This window comes from Primulina eburnea, chromosome 12 (genome assembly GCF_022965805.1).
Source record: "Primulina eburnea isolate SZY01 chromosome 12, ASM2296580v1, whole genome shotgun sequence".
NCBI lineage: Eukaryota > Viridiplantae > Streptophyta > Magnoliopsida > Lamiales > Gesneriaceae > Primulina > Primulina eburnea.
Window position 1 is genome coordinate 15,654,344 of NC_133112.1, and position 20,710 is coordinate 15,675,053.

Here is a 20,710-nt window from a genome sequence, read left to right on the forward strand (position 1 = left end):
CGGTTGATTTCTAATTTGTCATACACCAAAATTCCTGAAATTTCATTTCTTAACAATTTCCCCCTTTTTGGTGATGATAAAACTGAGCCGAAATTCTGTTAGCCAAATCAGAGACAATATTGCTATTTCTTAGGTTCTGATCCTTTGGCTTCCTTTTTCTTTAGAGCGGCCAGTTCCTTTTGAATAAGCTTTTCTTGCTCTCTTTCCCCCTTTTTGACATCACCATTTACCAGAAAGTCCATAATTTCCGTAAGTTGAGCTCCTTGGGCATCCATTCTTTGTTCAATACGAGTGATTTGAGATGAAAGACCAAGGCACATATTTACAGTAGTCGACTGATTGTTGGAAACCTTTGAAGTGATGGCAGCAAAATCCTTAGATATACTGCTCTTGATAGTCTGTAGATCCTCTTTTAGATCAAAATGTTTGCGGTTTAGAACGAGGATAGACTGATCCATATTGACAAGTCGGCTTAGCAGATCCTGATGAAAGTTTGCTTCGACAACTTCTTCTTCTTCAGTTGCGAAAATTTCTTCGTCTTCAGGTGCTTTGGGATCAGCAAGAAGTTTGCCCTTGAAAGCAATTAATTTAGATGAGGTTGCTTTGGCAGATGAAGGCGAGGGGTCAATGTCAAGGGGGTCATCCGTGATACTCTCAATAAATTTATCAATGTCGTCAGTTGATACAAAAGATGCTGACCCAATGAGCTTGGATTCCTCTGGTTTGTCAATTTGATCATTGGCAGAGGAAGGTTTTGAGGAGATGTTTATCTCTGCTTTCTGAATGTCTGTCGAAGAAGCTGAGGGCTGATTTTGAAGTTCCATTGGAGCAACAACCTGAAGAGGATCTGGTGAAGATACAATAGAGTCCTGATATAGTTGAGCAGCATCAAAGTCAGATAGAAATTGTTCTGCTTCATCGACTGAAAGAGCTGAAGCTTTGATTAACTCAATAAAGGGCTGAGAGGCAATGATGCCAGTATCAGAATGTGGTGACGAAACAACTGGGACAATTGAAATATCTAGACCGCATTGTTGTTCGGGAAAGGAAGAGTCTTCTTTCAGAAGTGTTTCAGATGGTGTAGGAACCGTGTCTTCATGAGTTGGTTGATTTGTTTCAACAATAGCCTAGGGTGATGCAGATTTATCATGTGTATCAGATAAAACATCTCGACAAGTGGGAGAGGCTAGCTGTTGTTCTGACCGTTAAGTATCCTGAATAAGATTTAGCTCCAGCTGAGCTGTTGTCGAAATGCCTGGTGAAGTGAGTTTGGAACTAGTGCAAGGTTGTGACGAAGAAGCCTTCTGAGAGGCAATTGGTGGAACTGGTTCTGTGCTGAAGTCATCATGAATATCCATCAAAGAGTCAAACTTATTTTGATTTGCACTAGCTGGAAGATTGAGCGTATTTCGCATGAGAGCGACTGATGTAGCAAGAGACAGAGCATCCATTTGATATACTTTGAAGTTTTTAAATGCTGCAAACGCTAGAAATATTCTAATGGCTTCTAATCTAGCAACCGGGGCAAATGATTCATCAAAGTCTATTCCTTCCTCCTGTCTATATCCTTGAGCCACTAGACGAGCCTTATTTCTTATGATTAAACCACTTTCATTCATTTTGTTTCTATAAACCCATCTAGTTCCAATTATATTAGCATCATTAGGTCGAGATACTAAGTGTCATACTCTGTTTCTTTAAAACTGATTAAGTTCTTCTTGCATGGCTTCTATCCAGTTTGTATCTAGAAGAGCATCATCAATTTTCTTGGGTTCAATTTGAGAAACGAAAGCAGCCTGCAAAAATTCACTTATCATTTGATTTCTAGTTCTAAGATGAGCAGTAGGGTTACCAATGACCAGCTCGAGTGGGTGATCCTTTTTCCACCGGAGACATGGTCCATATTGATCTTCTTCGGTTGGTTGAATGATGTCATTTTCTTGTTCTGTTGCCTCTTCTGCCAGTGGTGTGTTTTGCGGTTGATAGTTGTTCTCTGGATCATTCGTTTGTTGACAGTTTTCTTGACCGGTTGGATTTTCTTTAGAAATTGTTTCACCTGTTCTTCGTATGTCTATTTCATCATCATCATTGCTAGCTTCAAGGTTAGCAGCTTCAAAATTATTTATCAGATCATGCATGTTGCTATTGCTATTGTCATGACATATAGATGATTCATCGAATACAACATGTATGGATTCTTCGACAGTGAGAGATTTTGATTATATACTCTATATGCTTTACTTACTGCTGAGTATCCCAGAAAGATGCCGTTTTCAGCCTTTACATCAAATGCAGTGAGATGTATTTTGTCATTTATGTGAATAAAACACTTACAGCCAAAGATGCGAAAATACCCCACTTCTGGCACTTTGCCGGTCCATGTTTCATATGGAGTCTTTTCATGATTTTTATTAATCATAGATCGATTCTGAGTAAAACAAGCTGTGTTAATGGCTTCAGCCCAAAATCTTTGCGAGATACCGGATTCAGCCAGCATGGTTCTAGCTGCTTCTTTCAGTGTGCGGTTTCTTCTTTCTGCTACTCCATTTTGTTGAGGCGATCTTGCAGCTGATAGCTCGTGTTTAATCCCATGATCTTCAAGGTAGGATGCTAGATATTTGTTCAGAAATTCAGTTCCTCTATCACTTCTGATTCTGTTGATGTTTTCCCTTTTCTCATTGTGAAGTCTCTTGAGCAGCTTGATTAGATGATCGGCAGTTTCATCTTTGGAGCCAAGGAATAGTACCCATGTAAATCTAGAATAGTCATCAATAACGACCAGAGTGTATTTCTTTCCCCCTAAGCTCATCACCGGGATTGGTCCAAAAAGATCCATGTGAAGAAGGTCTAGACATCTAGTTGAAGAGTTTCTTCCTTTGCTTTTGAAAGTTGATCGAACCTGTTTTCCAAGCTGACAAGCATTGCATACTTTATCTTTGGCAAAATCAACGTTAGGCAGTCCAGATACTAGCTTAAGCTTACTAATGGTAGCAATGGATTTGAAATTTAGATGATTTAGCCTTTTATGCCATAGCCAATTTTTATTTCCATTTAAAGCAACGAAACAGGTAGATGCATTTAAATTTTGATCATTCCATTCTACTCTATAGGTATTTTGACTTCGATAACCAGTCAACACAGTAGAACCTGCATTAGTTTTAACCATGCATTTTTCTTTATGAAATTCAACCGTGTACCCATTGTCACAAAGTTGACTTATACTGATCAGATTGTAACATAAGTTTTCTACTAGAAGAACATCTTTGATGATGATTTTGCCATGAGTAATCTTACCCTTACCCATAGCTTTACCTTTAGAGTTGTCACCGAAGGTGATTGTTGGTCCTTTGAGGTCTACAACTTCTGACAAGAGATCTTTATTTCCTGTCATATGTCTTGAGCATCCACTGTCTAAGAACCATGATGACTTTTCTATGTTTTTCTTCTTTAGTTCCATTTCATCAGTGGCTTCTTGATCTTCCTTGGCCATAAGACATTCGACTCTTTCGTCTTCACTTTCACTCGAAGATTCTTCAGAAGAAGACTTTTCTGACTCTGTTTCACCCCATTTGCCTTTGTCTTCTTCTGCAACTAAAACTTTCTGATTCTTTTTCTTGATGAATTTCTTGTCGTTTTTGAATCGTCTTCTATTCTCCTGTTTCTTTTCATCCTTCTTTGGCTTATGGCATTTTGCAATAAAATGTCCCTTCTTTCCACAGTTAAAACAACCTTGACCATCCTCAGTATGGTCCTTTTTAAAATAAGGTTTATTCATTTGAGATTGATTTTTGCGCATAAATTTACAAAATTTTTTAACAAACAGAGACATGGCTTCATTGCTTAGTTGCTCAGCCGATTTCTTACTTGTGGACTCTTCGACCGGAAGAGTCACTGTAGCCGCTGCCAAGGCCTTTGTTTGTTGGGTTGTGGACGGCTCTTCTTCGGTTCGTATCCCGAGCTCAAATTCATATGCTTTAAGATCAGCAAATAGATCATGGAGTTTCAGTTTGTTTAGATCTTTGGATTCTCGCATGACTATAGTTTTCACATCCCATTCTCTGGGAAGAGCTCTCATGACCTTTAAATCAATTTCTCTGTTGGAGTACTCTTTTCCAAGTGAGGTGAGTTCGATGATAATGCTACTGAATCGCTCATCAAATTCTGCAAGAGTTTCTCTTGGCTTCATCTTTGCATTGTCGAATTTTTGAATAGCCACTGTCAGTTTGTTTTCTTTGGTCTGATCATTTCCTTCGCACAATTGAGTGAGTTTTTCCCATATTTCTTTTGCAGTGGTGCATGTCTTGATTTTGGCGAACATGTTCTTATCCAGAGTCTTATAGAGAATATCTTTTGCAACGTTGTCTAAGTTTGCTTTCTTTTTATCTTCAGCGGTCCATTCAGATCTGTGCTTCTCTATCATTTGAGGAGCACCTTCAGTTACACCAACAACTGTGTTTGCTTTCATTATCTTCATTGGTCCATCAGTAATTACAAACCACATATCGTCATCCTGTGCTGCTAGATGTGCCTGCATGCGAATTTTCCAATCATCATAGTCTTCTTTGGAGAACATAGGGATTTTATTGAAAGATGCCATATGATTCAAGAGATATCAATGTTTGAGAAGATCCTGCTCTGATACCAATTGTTAGGATCGAGAAAGAGTTAAGAGGGGGGGTGAATGAACTCTTTCACATTTTCTTATTTAAAATGTATTTTCAACCGTGTTTAGGCGGTTCGAAAAACTCCTTTCTCAAACGGTCGAAAGAGGTGAACCACTAAAGTGTGCGGAAGACGGTTCACTTCCTTTTGACAGATATTTCTTAAAGATTTGACAATCTAAACAACAAGGATATGAATAACAGATAGCAGTTTGCACAAGATAAGAGACACAGTATTTTTATGGATGTTCGGAGATTGAATACTCCTACGTCACCCCTTCTTCCTTTGGTAGGAAGGATTCCACTAAAAGACTTTGACTTTACAAATCGTTTGTAACAGCCCAATCCAATCAGGACTTATTCCATTGCCTGTTTTGGAACTCCTAGTGATCACTTTACACTTCTGGATTTTTAAGAACCCTTAGTTCACCAGACTTCCAAACTTTAATCAAATAACCACAGGTTATTGATAGAACAGTAGATTGTTTTGGTAGCATGAAAAGATCCTTAAATGATCAAATATGTGTCTGTGGAGCTGCGTGCAAAAGAGCGATAATGGAAAATGTAGACTGTGAAAGTGCTCAAAGATCTCTATGAAGGCAAGCTGATAAACTTTTTCAATCGATGTTAGAGTTGTGTAGCTTGCTTGTGAATAACTTGCATTCCTCCCAGATGATATAGCTAAAAGATCTAACGGTCAGAAAGTACTGTTAACGTAAACCTGAGCTCCTGAAACAGATAAGTCGCTTTCATATTTATGAGCAATAAATGTCCGCATTTAATCTTCCTTTTGCTTATCATAAATTTGAGGCTCTTTACTTGAGGTTTTCTTCTTTAGGCGACTGTGCATATCATCAGATCATGAAAACTGTCTCTGAACTTCATTTCTGGGAAGGAGAGATAAATGCACATCTTCCTTGGAATCGATGTGAGATTGTTGACTTCAAGGTTTTGAATGCATACAACCGTTCAGAGAATGTCGTTTAGCAATAAGTAAGTCTCTTAAATGAATCGGCTGAAATCTAAAGAATAAGCGGTTGAAAATAAGCGGTTGAGAATTTCTAACCGCGGTTGATTTCTAATTTGTCATACACCAAAATTCCTGAAATTTCATTTCTTAACAATCTCCTTGGTCATATGATTGAAAAAGGAAAAATAATTCCTATTCAAAGAAGTATTGAGTTTGGATCAAAATTCCCTGATATAATAACTGATAAAACTCAATTACAAAGATTTTTAGGGAGTTTAAATTATATTTCTCCTTATATTCAAAATCTTACTAAAGATTCTGCTATTTTATATGATAGACTTAAAAAAATCCTTTACCTTGGACATATAAGCATACTAAAGCTGTTCAGATTATTAAAAATAAAGTTAAGAATCTTCCTTGTCTTATGCTGGCAAATCTTTTATGGGATAAAATTGTAGAAACAGATGCTTCGAATATAGGTTTTGGACGAATTTTGAAACAAAAAGATCCCCAAAATAAACAAGAATATCTTATAAGATTTTATTCTGGGAAATGGAATAATGCCCAGAAAAATTACTCCACAGTAGCAAAAGAAATTTTAGCTATTGTTAGATGTATCTTAAAATTTCAAGATGATTTATACAATCAAAAGTTTATTATAAAAACTGACTGCAAATCTGCAAAATTTATGTTTAATAAAGATTTCAAACATGATGTATCTAAACAAATGTTTGCAAGATGGCAGGCTCATTTAGTTCCTTTTGATTTTGAAATTATTTATAAAAAAGGTGAAGATAATCATCTACCTGATTTCTTAACTCGAGAATATTTATCCTAATGTTTTCATTTACAGATATGTATTCTCGAGGAAGCGGAGAGTCCTCTTATAGAGGGCGAGGTGGCAGGGGAAAACCCCCTAATATTATAGCACAGCATGGCAAACAGAGGCTAATAGCCCAGAACTTATCAAGTTCATCAGCCAGTAATACTGAGCAGAATACTGAATTATATAATGAGTTTCAAGAATTTTTGAAACAAAAGCAGAAGAATAATACAGATTATCAGTCTTCAGCATCATATGCTAATATCATCAAAGAAGATGATAATGATTCAGCTCTTTATACAGAGACAAAACATCGTGAATTAATTATTCTTATAGAAGAAAAAGATCTTCAATGGGAAAAAACTCCATGGACTATCATGGATAGATATTTAACCAATACATCATATGTATATGGTGCTTATAAGCAAAGAGGATTTTATGAAAATCTTCTCATATCTACAAAAAATGTTGAGATAACTCACTTTTTTAGTAATACTCAACAAAAGGAAGTTATAACTTCTCCAAATTTATTATTAAAAAGATCATATCTATAGAAGAATGGGGTATATCTCCATTAGTTGAAAAAGAATTTTATTCTGAACCTCATAAAATGAGTTTCAAATTCAATTTTTGGGATTACGTTGAAAGTTTTAATAAAAATTTATTTTATGAAAATGAAAAGAAGAAACACACTTGGTTTATGAAGATATGTGAAAATATTTTGCATCATACTATTCCAAATTGGTTTTATATATGGTGGAAAATATTTGGTCCATCTGCAAAGATTTTGCCAGAGGTTTTTATAAAACCTATGAATAAATGGTTAAATGTGTCCCCATGCATAAAGAAATCCTTTTCTGAACATTGGATTGACGGCAAGACTTTATGTCTATTTTTCATGGAATTTGGTATTCCATGGATCTGGAGATGGCAACCAGAATGTGATTATACTGATGAAGGTATCCCTTGTTTAAAAAGAGTCAGTTATACTAAATTCTGGGATAAAATGTTACGAGAAGATCCAGCAACTGGAAAACTTCATGGTCATGAAACTCTTCTAAATATGGAGGAAAAAATTTCTTCATATCAGAAAGAATTTCATAATCAACAGGAAAAATATAAAGACTCTATGAGTCCTTTCAAGATTCTGACTCAGAAATATTCTGAGATTTATTCCAAAGAGAAGATGATTGAAGTTTATATTGAGGAAATGAAGAAGGATTTATACTCCAACATTGGATGCTCAGATTCAAAATCAGATAAATCCATGGCTTCTGAATCAAGTGAAAATCAATTTATTCATTTAATGAAAATGCAGGATGCTCAAGACCCTGAGGATGATAATATTCCTCAATTTTCTCAGATAGATGACATTTTTGAGAATTTGAAGAATTCTTTAAAAGAAAGTATTAAAGAAGATTAAAATTGTCAGATGAGGAATCTGAAGTTGGTGGAATATCACTGAAGTTGGTGGAATATCACATCTCATCATGGCATGCCGTGACAAAAAGTTGGTGGCATAACACTGTAGACTTTTTGAATTTATAGCATGCTTTAATAAAGCATTGTATTATTTACTTTAATAAAGTATTGTACTATTTTTATTCAAGATGGAATCCGGGGTTTCATGTCCGGCTCTTCTAGCTATTTATAGGATCATTCTGTGTCTTTAGAGGACACGGTCGAGTTTGCTCCCCTCTCTACTCTCTCTTGTATACAACCTTTCTGAAGTTAATCAATAAAAGTTTGAAGTTCTGTTTACAACTTTGTAAGTTTACTGTTTTTATTTTCTGTTTTATTTACTATTTTTAATTTTATATTTCAGAGATTATCGTGAATGACAGGCTAAAGTATTCGTGCTAAATTATTTTCCTTACTATGACATGATCTATATTTATGTTAAACTTGGAATCAGATTGATATAATAAAAGATTTATTTAAATTTCTGGAATCTAATGTAATATAAGAGTCTTTGGTTAGAACATAAGGTAAGAAGATGAACCAGGAAATGGTTAACACAAGGTTCGAGTTTATCCGGGAAAAATAAATTCATGTTGTAGCCCTTCAGCCTGCTTAGCCGAGAAATGGCGTTTAAGGCGTTTATGGGTGATTTTTTATGAATTTATGATTCTTTGGGCCCTCGTTAAATCCTCTGTTGTTTAATTTCTTTGGAATATCTTTCGTAAATCCTTTTATGTTTTGTAAAATTCCAAATAAGAATCTTATATTTATTATTATTCTGGAGTTTAAATATCTCCTTTTCTTAGCTCAATTTGAGTTGAAGATGGTATATATGCTAGAAACCAATAATCTCCATGTGTGCCAAAGCCACTAAGGAAAAGTTTGGTAAAATAATGCCACGTATCAGATTCCTCTTTGATTCCAAGCCTCAGATGATTAAATTGGTAAAATAAAATTAATATAAGACATTAAATTAAATAATATATTACAAATACAACTTCAAATATTTGAACGACCATATTCATCAAATAAATTATCAATTAAAGCATTTCGTAATACATAGTGAGTGTATTTGTCTTTTATTTTTTTATATCGAGCGAGAAATTCTCGAAATCTGATATGATCATTGACAATCATTTCTACTATTGGAGTTGGTGTTTCCCTAGAATATTGAATTAATGCACTATAATCACGTTCATCTACGATTATCATTGTAGAACCCGCTAAATCAGACTACGTATAAGCAATGCATAATTTCTAGTATTTAAATTAAAAATGATTTCTTTATTTTTTTAGGGCGTTTTAAAGTTATTGGGTCTTGATTATTTATTTTGAATCGCATGAGTATAGTTTTATCTTTTCAGTTAAATAAGCGAGGCCGGTCTGGAGTTGGAATAATGAGATAAATTTTAATAATTAGAAAATATTCCTAGAATTAATGTAAGATAAAGAATAATTTATTTTAATGTAAAAGAATGTTTAAAAGATTATTTAATTTAATTAGAGATAAGTAGTAAATAATTTTTTTTATGTCCAATAATTTAATTAAAAGCCTAAATTAAAATATGTGACTAATTGAGATAAGTTAATCTAGGCTTATTTTATTTAAGAAATTTTAACTTAACATGTTAGTAAATTTAATTTAAAAATTTGCCATGCATTCAAGATAATTATTATCCTAAATTAATTTATTTATTCACTACAATACTTAATGGGTAGATAAAACTTTAAAGATTTAAAATATAAGATTTAGCAACATTTTCCACCCCATTTTAATAAGCATAAAATCGGTCATCCCTTGTTAGATTTAAAAATAGTTGGCAACTCTCCATTTTTGATATCTTTCCTTATCCCTTCATGGTAGAATAATTCTTTCATTTTAAATCCTCAATTAATTAAGCAAATTTCCTACCCATTTTGAAGCAAGAATTCAGCCACCTCTTGATAAGATTTAATATTGTTTGACAACTCACCATGTGATTCATTTTCTTGATCTTTTTCTTGGTAGATAATTTCCCCCACCTTTTAATCACCAACAATTAAACAATTAAGCAATTTTCTACCTTGTACCTAGACTATATTTGGGCCATCACCCCTTCAATTATCCCTCAAAATCCTATGATATCAAACCATTCCCTTATTTAACAAATTCTAGGATAGAAAGATTGATCTTGTCATTTAATCTCCAATTATCTTGCAACCTTCCCATTTATTTTCCTAGCCTTCTCCGCCACTCCATATTCTCGAAATTTCAGTCTCTTTCAGCAAGAAAAATCATGAGAGGCTAAAGGAAAAATAAGAGAGAAAAACAAGCCAGAAAAGAGAACTCTGTCTCCGTCGCGCCACGTCGTCGTATTGATTTGTTTTCGTTTCAAACAAATCCAAGGCATGTTTATATTATATTTTGCTCTTCAATCAAGTCATATACATACTTCTAAACCACATTATGTTCATATGTCATGCAACAAAACCGAAATTTTGTCAAGCAATTTTCGAAACATTGTACAGAATTTTTCGACTCTTCACTTGTGCACCTCACAGTTTTGATGTTTTTGTGGTTTCAGGGTTGGCTCGATTTCCACGGGCTCAACGCTACACCTAGGATTGTTATAGGGTGTGTTAGGACGAGATTGGTCCATTGGTTCGAGTTCATTCGCTACTAAAACACGCATTTGACAGCAACTTGTCATTGATGCCATTTTGAGTCTCGATTTTCTTGTTTGGATTGTCTAAGGTGAGGTTCGAATCTTGGTTGGCTTTTGGGCCTCTAACCATGGTTGGAACCCCTCCTTGGCATGTCTAGGACGTGACCAAGATGACCTTTCATGGCTTGGTTCACGTCCCAAGCGGTTTTTAAAACAAACAAGAACAACGTCCCATCGGTCTTCCATTTTTCTTGTTTTGGTTTTGTGAGTTAGGTTTCGAATTTATGGTGTTAGGTGGGTTGTGGTTAGCTTCTAGCCCTTAGCCATGACTCATAAAATGCCTTAGCATGTCTAGCATAGACCATGGTTAACCTTATAACCATTGAATCCTTCATTTGACAGCAAGGACAAGCAAGACACCCCACGCGTGTGAGGTGTGTCCTCGGGTGAAGCTTGTGAGTTGTTTCAGGTGTTGGCTTGGATTTTGGTTTGCCTAGGGCCCTTAGCCATGGTTCAAACCATACCTTAGGATGTTGGTAAGAGGCTCTAGTCGGTGGTTCAAGCCCCAATGGGAGATAGTCTCGAAAACGAATCAAAGTAGCGCAACAGCTGCTGCTGTATTTGTTTTGACAGCAGCTGTAAGTTCGGTTCAGAGGTCACGTACGAGTTCTTGGTTGGCTTTTAGCCTATGTCCTTGGACTGGACAGTATCTCATTGAGTTAGGAAGGTCATGTTTTTGGCGATTCATGATTTGGTCAAGTTTAGAGGTCGTACGAGAATTTACGGTGCGATGTGCCAAAGTGACTCTCGAATTTCATGATTTCGGCCTCCATGCACAATTTTCGTGTATTACAGCCCTTGAAATTTATTTTTCATCATTTTAGGTGTATTTTAATCATGACTAAATGATGGTTCGGGTTGGTGCGGAGTCATGGTTAGATACTAAGTTCGTTGGGCGTAATAGTCTCGTTTTTAGTTCGATTTTGAAGTGTTGGTCAAGTTAAGTTTATTTTCATGTTCCTCATGTTAGAATTAGGTTGCAGCGAGCCTGGAAACGATCCAACTCAATTGGTAAAATAAAACAGGATAATAATTATATTACGTGCATAAATTATAAAAGTTTGTTTTTGAGATTTATGCGATATGTCTTGTGGCCACTTCACACTCATGGGATTGCAGCTTATGGGATTATTACTTCATCCGGTGGTTACTGACCAGTTCATGTTCATGTATAGGTACGGATATCCAGTCCAAGGGCTGTGATGATCTCTACAGCCTAGTATGCTGTTGTTTAGTCTGATCAGACGATTCAGTTCATGTTATGGGCCACTTGCGTAGAACATAATCTCAACAGAAAATTATTGTATGTTATTTTATGACAGGGCTCTATTGAGCAAACATTTCACGTACAATTTTTCAGTTATGCACGTATTTATAATATTCATGACACGATTTTCATGTTACACTTTACGATATGATATCTTTCTATGGCATGAAATTTTATGATATATTTTACTTGTTATTCACGATATATGCATGCTGAGTCGTTAGACTCACTAGACTTGATTGTTGTAGGTACTAATGAGGTCGGGACCGAGGGCGGGGATCAGTGAGCTAGCTTGGGTCGGCAATAGTAGGAACCCGAGGACCTCATTTTATCATTTATTATTTCTATGTTCAAACTCATTTTATCACGATGAATTATTTTAAGTTATTGTTTGAAACAGATATTTACTTCCACTGCTATTTTGACATTTAAACTTTTATTCCGCTGTTATATTAAAACTTTTATTCAGTTTATTTTATGAATGAGGCAAGTTATTTACTTTTAAAGGAAAATTTTAAATTATTCCGCAAATTTTCAAATACGAATTACGGGCCTCTACAGTTGGTATAGAGCTTATGTTCTTGTTAATGGTTGTACTACTACTGATCTCGAGAAGCTCACGAAGTCACATCTTCGGTCTGTAAGTTTTACGTTTATGCATTTCTTTTAAAGCATGAAATATTTTAACATCATGTTTTCATGAAATATTTAATGTCAAGATTATGATTATGCAGTATTTATTTAAATTTAAAGAAATAATAGAAATTATGCATGTTGGTTACGTATGGGTTATGTATGGAATAATATGCCTCCTAGACGCATTCTTGAGCGAACGAGAGATGATGAGCCTCGCCAGGAGGACGGTAAGAATCAGTGGCAGGAGAGAGATTTACCACCTCCACCTCCACCGGACATGAACGTGCAGATGCTAGCCGATATGATGCAGTTCTTCGCACAGTTTGCGGGGAACAATGCTGGGGTAGCTAGGCCGACTGGGCCTGAGGCTACCTATGAGCGGTTCATGAAGATGAGACCGAAGGAGTTCTCAGGGACGATAGATCCCATGATTGCCGAGGGCTGGATTAAGTCCCTCGAGGTTATCTTCGAGTTCATAGGGCTTGGAGATGAGGACCGAGTTCGATGTGCGACCTATCTGTTGGGGAGAGACGCTCGCTTATGGTGGAAAGGAGCATCCGTAGCCTTGAATTTGGCTACTCTGAGCTGGACGCGCTTTACAGAGGTATTCTACTCTAAATATTTTACTGACGAGGAGCGTGCCAGGTTGACGAGGGAGTTCATGACCCTGAGGCAGGGAGATATTGAAAGAGGATCGGTTTTAGATGTTCTAAAACGCAACGGAAGTTTCAAAATAATTTTCTAGCATGAAAATTTCGAACACCCTAAGCCTATAATGTGTAGCAAATACAAAAACACCAAAATATGTGTCATACATAGGGTGTTTTAGAAAATTACCTATCAATCACAAAGATCGATTTTGGCTCCCACTAAGTTGTAAACAACTTAGCTCTTGAAGGTAGACAATCTACAAGCTTCACCTTTCTTTTGGACTCCTTTCTTCAAATTAGGTCCACCACTAACAAGGTAGATCCACTCTAATTTTGCACTAGAAAAATTAGAGAATTTTTTTTTTGAGAAGTGTGTGCTTTCATCAACAAGTGAAGAAGCAAAAAATGGTGGAGAATAAGATAAAATTTCGTCCAAGCCATGTCCAAGGAGAGAAGGGGAGACTTTTCTTGGTTTAGCAAAAAGTTATGGTGTCCCAAAAGCATGCCATGCCTTGGACATTGAAAAAGTTGTCTCCCAACCTTTCATCTCTCATGCATGCAATTCTATTTGGGCTTGTAACAATTACAAGGCCCATGGACTTTTATTTAAATGTCTCAAACACATTTGAGTCCATTTTAACTTTATTTGATATTATTCAAGTCCACTAGTTTAATAATTATTTCTAATTGAGCTCTACAAGGCCCAATGTTATTTAATTAATCCAACACTTGAATTAATTTAATTATTTGGACTATACTAGGTCCACTAGTGTTTATTTAATTCAACACTTGAATTAATTTAATTTAGTCCATAATAATATATATGAAAATCACAATTTTCAAATACATTACACGTTTGGCCAACTTTTAATTTAGGAACACTTCCTCAAATTAAAATTTACATTATCCTTATAGAAGTCATACTTCTATTTTTATTTACGCTTATAAACTCCTTTATAAGCCGTTCAACACATTGAACTATTTTACTTCCCAACGGGATCTAAAAAGTTAGCACTTGTGTGACCCTAAATGGTTCTTCGATACAACTAGTCGTGGGTTCACATCTCCATGTGATTCGGGACTAAACATGTCCTTATATGAGCATACCTCAATTGCTCCATTCTTACTTATCAACTCATTGATAATAAGAACGTCGGAACTCAAGTCTGATAGTACCCAACCAATCATGTTAAACGCCTAGCAGCATCGCTTACATGATTCCCTATCTATCGAATGATAGTGCCTGCAAGAACCATTCAATTATAGTTAGCATACAGTACGGTCCCTTCAACTCATATATCCCGATCGATTCGACAACCATTGCTATATCGAGAGTTGTCAATGAATCGATACTATGTGTCATGTCGTAGCTGCATCGATGGTGTAATCTAAGAAACCCCTTTCTTAATTATCACAATACTCTGATCAGATATTTCAAACTACATACACATGAGATCACATAGGATATCCATACCTGAAGGTAAGCGGTGAATCCCCGACTACAATGCATCGACTCCTATATCTTTCGACAAAACACCCAACCTTGCCACCTGATGACCTCATGAGAGTCGGTAAACAAGTCAAAGTGTAATGCTAGCCTATAGAGTCTCAATGTTGTCCCAGGTCATAAGGACTAATGGTGTACAACCATAAACCAGGAATTTTCCACTCGATAAGTTAGAACCACTTGGAAAGTCCTTTATGGAGGGTTATTCATTGCACTATACCAGGAGCACCTAACTGCATGCTCGGACATCACAATGTCCCCTACCAATGAAACATGGTACTCACATCGCAGATACTAGTCTCAAACTCGAGCGGTCTATATCCTTCTTAGCGACGGCTGAATCGATAAAGAACTGTTTAGAATATACAATATTCCAAATATGAGTTTCATGATACTCATCATATGAGCATCTCATATTCTTTCTACTATTTGTAAATTCAAGAACTTTATCTATGCAATTAGCATGGGTATACAGATAAAGAAAAGCCAAAACAATAATTTCAAATATTATTAAAATAAAGACTGTTTATACATAGAGTTTCATTGTTAACACTCGGCCAACACTTGGTTCGACGTGCACTTACTCTAACAATCTCCCACTTGCACTAGAGCCAACTACCCAAATGATTCAAACCCATCGATTCGCGATGCTTCTCGAATAATGGTTGATAAGTGCAAGATTTGCACTTATTTTAGATTAAATTCCATTTCGAATTATGCTTGTTTCGAACAGAATTATGCGTTTTGGTTTGTTTTGCTTGTCATTTCAGGAATGGAGAAAATAGCGGACACAAAGCCGAATAGAGACAAGAAGAAATAGCGCCATGAAACCCTCGGACAGAGCCTCGCGCGCGCCCGCGCGAGATCACGCGCAGCCGCGCGAAATGATGTGCAGGATGATCGACAGTGGTGCGTGCGCCATAGTGCGACTTATCGCGCTACCGCGCGCGCATTAAAGCAAGAGGAAGACCCGAGAGCAGCGCACGCCAGCGCCACTACAAGCGCTATCGCGCGCACACACCCGAGACAAACGCGCCATCGCGCTACTACAAGCGCGACCGCGCGCGCACAAACACGGACAGATGAGCAGCACGGCACACGCAGCAGCGCCAGAAGCCGCGCTGCCGCGCGCACGCCGCGTCCAGAAAATGTATAAATTCGCGAATCGTCAAGGTCAGAAAGGATTAGCCGCCGTGGAGAGAAATCACACGAAAATACACCATCTTGGGGAGGAAAAGAGGCAAAAAACGGAGTGCATACACGAGACGAAGATTCAGAGGGCGAAGAACAGCCACAAATACGAAGAACGACAGACCTGGGAACAGAGACGACACTTCGGATTTGTTATCTTTTCCTTTGTTTCTTTATTCTACTGTGTATCGATGCCTAGAATTACAAATATGTCTTGTTTTCTCTTGGATTTCGTGATGAACTAAATTCCCATTCTAGAGAATGACGTAACTCTGTTGATACGATGACTTGACACCGTTATTTATTTGATTGAATTCCGCTTTCGTTTAATTGTGTTCTCTGCGTTTACTGCACTGCAATTTACTGGCCATAAATTGTTTGTTGTTTGATTAATCTTATAACTCGGGAGAGGGACTAGGATTATAGATCATTAGAGACACATCGTTAAATGTTTATAGCGTTCGGAAGGCGTATAACTTTAGCGAGGCTTAGTAAGAACATTGTTTGCACTTATCTATGAAACGTAGATTCTAATTAGGAATAATTGAATCGAAGTTGATAGATACACTTTATTCGTCACTTGGGAAAGGGGGAATAAAACAATCTAAGTGTTCTTGGCCATTAATTGATTGGAATTCAGGAATATAAATTAAACTGTGAATAATTATCGTGGAAACTTTTTGAAATCATTTCTCTAGATACTTTCTCTCATTATTATCTCTCAATTCGGTGACTTATTTAATTCATTGTTTTCAGTTAATTCATTCAACCAAACCAACCGTTTATTCAATTTCTCTAAATAAAGTTGAGACTATTTTAATTACAAGAATTGATATACAATTTTACACACACTCCTCGTGGGATCGATATCTGTACTCTAACCAGTACTAAAACTTGACACCGTACACTTGCGGTAGGAAAACGCGCAACAAGTTTTTGGCGCCGTTGCCGGGGAGTGTCAAATTTGCATTTATATCAATATTGTTACCAATTAGTCTAGATTTTAATTTAGAGCTTTTATTTTATTTCATTTTTGACTTATTCACTTTCTCTGTTTGACAGTGCATGCTAAGATCGCACAGCCCTGATTTGCTTATTTTTGATCCGGAGATCGAACGAACTGCGAGAAGATTGAGAAAAGCGAGAAGGGAAGAAATCAAAGCGATGGCTGATAACAGAGAAAACGACAGACAGATGCCGCCTGAGGCTATACCAATCAGAGATCACTTTCAACCAGTGATCAACACGCACTATTCTGTCATTGCTCGAGGAACCATCAACGCCAACAATTTCGAGCTTAAGCCCGCATTGATAAGCATGGTTCAACAGAACCAGTTTGGGGGAGCCACTACTGTAGATCCTCATCTACATCTCAGATCATTCTTGGAGATTACGGACACGGTAAAAATAAATGGTGTTTCTGATGATATTATTCGACTGCGCTTGTTTCCTTTTTCTCTCAGGGATCAAGCAAGAGGATGGCTCCAATCACTGCCATTAGGGAGCATCACGACATGGCAAGAGCTGGCGACGAAGTTACTTTCTAAATATTTTCCACCTGCGAAGTCTGCACAATTAAAGATTGAGATCAGCACTTTTAGACAGACAGACTTCGAGCAGTTGTATGAAGCTTGGGAAAGGTATAAGGAGTTGTTGAGGAGGTGCCCAAATCATGGATTTGAAGACTGGGTACAAATCGAGCTTTTCTATAATGGATTGAATGGTCAGACGCGTACAACTGTGGATGCAGCGGCAGGTGGCACGATCTTTGCCAAATCTCCTGCTCAAGCCTATGACTTGCTTGAGCAGATGACTATTAATAGCTACCAATGGCCGTCTGAAAGGTCAGGAGTACAAAGGACTGCTGGAGTTTATGCTGTGGATCCTATCACATCACTAACTGCGCAAGTATCAGCATTGACTACACAGATAGCAACTATGAACAAAGTGAGTACATCAAATTTTGAGGGACCGTCAGTTGCCGTTGAAGAGTCGCATATTCCTGAAGAAGTGCAATACATCAACAATAAGAACTTTGGAAGCTACGGAGGATATCGAGGTAACCCTCCCCCTAACACTTATCACCCTGGTTTGAGAAACCATGAAAATTTTTCTTATGCAAACAATAAGAATGTATTGAAACCTCCACCGGGGTTCAACACATCAAATGGGGAAGGGAAGCCATCATTTGAGGATTTAGTTGGAACGTTTGTTGCTGAATCTGGAAAGAGAATGTCTAGGACTGAGTCTAGGCTTGACAACCTAGAAACCCACATGGCAAGTATTGGTGCTACTTTGAAAATTCTGGAGTCGCAAGTTGGGCAAATAACGAAGCAACTCACATCTCAACCATCAGGTGCAGTGCAAAAGAATGGAGACCCAAATCTGAGAGAGGTGAATGCTATTTTTATGCAGCATGAGGAGATTGGAGTGGTAAGCAAAGAAGAGAAAGTTGATCAGCCGACTCCAAGCAAAAGGAACCGAGGTAAGAAAGGTAAGAGTTATGATTTTGATCAATGCGTTGATATTTCTTTACTTCCCTACCCCCAAAGATTTTTACAGTTGAAGGCTGAGTTTCAAAAGAAAAAAGGTCTTGAAGATCTCAAGAACCTACACTCTAACATTCAGTTTGCAGAGCAGGAAGAGGTGGCTTTTACTGAAGAAGATGGTAAGGAGAGGCAAGGAGGTCTTCCTCGGAAGCTGCAAGATCCCGGGGAATTCGTCGTACCATGTGAAATAGGGGGTCAGTTAGTGGAAAAAGGTATATATGATTCAGGAGCAAGTGTGAATATAATGCCAAGTTCTCTCTACGATAAACTTGGATTGAGCAACATGAAGCCCACGGGATTAAGTTTACAAATGGCAGACAAATCGATCAGGACACCGTTGGGCATTGTAGAAGATGTTGAGCTCAAAATTGATAAATTGAAGCTTCCAGTCGATTTTTTGGTACTTGACATGAGGGACAGTCAGAATGTTCGTACCATTTTAGGACGACCATTCTTGGCTACTGCTGGAGCCGTCATTGATTTGAGACAAGTAAAACTGACCATGGAGGTTGATGGTCAAAACATAGAACTCAAGGCTTCCAAGATATCATACGATCCACCATGAACAAGATGGGTATAGTCGGGCTGATGACGTTAAACCAAGCGCTGTGTGGGAGGCAACCCACAATTTAATTTCTTTAGCATTCATTTTGTTTTTATTATTTTATTTATCTTACGTCCTTAGTTGTTAATTTTACCCACCACCGCAGCCCATGGACGGGGAAAGTTCTGACACTCGGGAGCGAGGTATGTGTTGTCATGTTCTTTATTTCTATACAGCATACTTTAAGTTTGGGGGGGGGGGGGGGGGGGGGGTAAAATTGCCTGATAGAATTTTTCCTGCAATTTTTTTATTTCTATTGCTCAGTAGTTTTTATTTGCTTTTTTTTATTGCATGTTAGAACTTGTTAGGTAGCGTCATGGATAAGCAAAATGTGTGACCAATGATGAAAACTGAATTGCGACTATGAGATATATATATGTTTATGATAACCTCGGAGTCACAATTATTTTGCACGGTCGTGTTGTTGATACTATCATTGCTTAGAGACAAGTTGCATGCCTATGATGCTAAATAGATGAGGGGGATCCGATTCTTGGTAAAACTTGCATGACATTGATTGACACTTCTGCAGACGTAGAAATGATCTAGGCAGTCTTTCACAACATCCTTGGGCCTGTGTTCTTTGTTTACTGTCAATTGTAGCCCGTTGAGCTTCAAAGTTAATTGAGATGCTTACTTTTTTTCGTGCACCTATTTCATATAACATTTTTATTGAAAATTGCATGTGATTGGTTTGTATGAGTTGACTAATGGATTGACGGAAGTCTAGAACTTGTTTGAACACTTTTCGAGGCGAAATACGGATAATATGTGACATAGGAATGATTTAGGCGATCTTTGGAGCCGTTTTGAGCCTTCGAGCCTACCAAATGAACATGATATATCCCTAGTGTCCCATTTTGAGCCGACTAAAAATCAAGTGGTGTGTGTCAATGACACACAATTAGCCCCCACTTGTATCTATTCTACATCTCACAACAACTACCTAATGAAGCTTATACAGTTACTGTCTTACCCAATTAATGACACACAATTAGCCCCCACTTGTATCTATTCTACATCTCACAACAACTACCTAATGAAGCTTATACAGTTACTGTCTTACCCAATTTTGAGAGAAATAAGTTCATGGGTGTTGGAATGATTCAAATACTCCTTGAAAAGAAAAGAAAAAGTTAAATGTGCTGAAAGGAGTTCAAAAAAAAAAATGTGTGAATCAAACGTGGTGAAGAAGAAAATATGGGAAATGAAGGATATGAATGAAAAGAAAACAGTAATTGGGTGGTGAATGAAAATAGAATGAAAATGAGTGAAGTTGATGAAGTTCAAATATTTCTCTCAAATTTTGATTTCCATACCTTTATTGTAGCCGTGAGCCGTAGCCTAACGTTACAAGCCTACAAGACCTATTAACCTTGTCACATTTATCCAATATACTAGTGGAGAAAAGTTGTTCAAGTCAAGCCTATGGATACCTGAAATACATTGTCAACGAATATAGACTTTAATCACTTGCTTGCAGGCATCTCATTTTGTGATTTCATTTTTGGCATACTGTTAATTGACTGTCTTTCAATCCAAATAATCACCGATAAAGTCCTATGTGATCTGTGAATGCAAATTTATATTTTGATGAAGTGTAAGTTGAACTGAACTGAGGAATTCTTAATTCTGTAAGGCGAATGGGCATTACGCTTCTATTTGAGCAGTCGATGGGGTAAACGA

The 20,710-nt window shown here is 37.1% G+C and overlaps 1 protein-coding gene across 1 annotated transcript; it reads right to left on the reverse strand.

Annotated features, from left to right (window-relative positions):
• Positions 1-1,697: 1,697 nt before the first annotated feature.
• LOC140806689 (uncharacterized) lies at positions 1,698-4,597 on the reverse strand. Its single transcript, XM_073163236.1, has 3 exons — positions 2,543-4,597; positions 2,355-2,428; positions 1,698-2,148 (listed from the first exon to the last, which is right to left on the reverse strand). Exons 1-3 carry the CDS (start codon positions 4,595-4,597, stop codon positions 1,698-1,700), a joined length of 2,580 nt encoding a protein of 859 aa, XP_073019337.1.
• Positions 4,598-20,710: the final 16,113 nt, after the last annotated feature.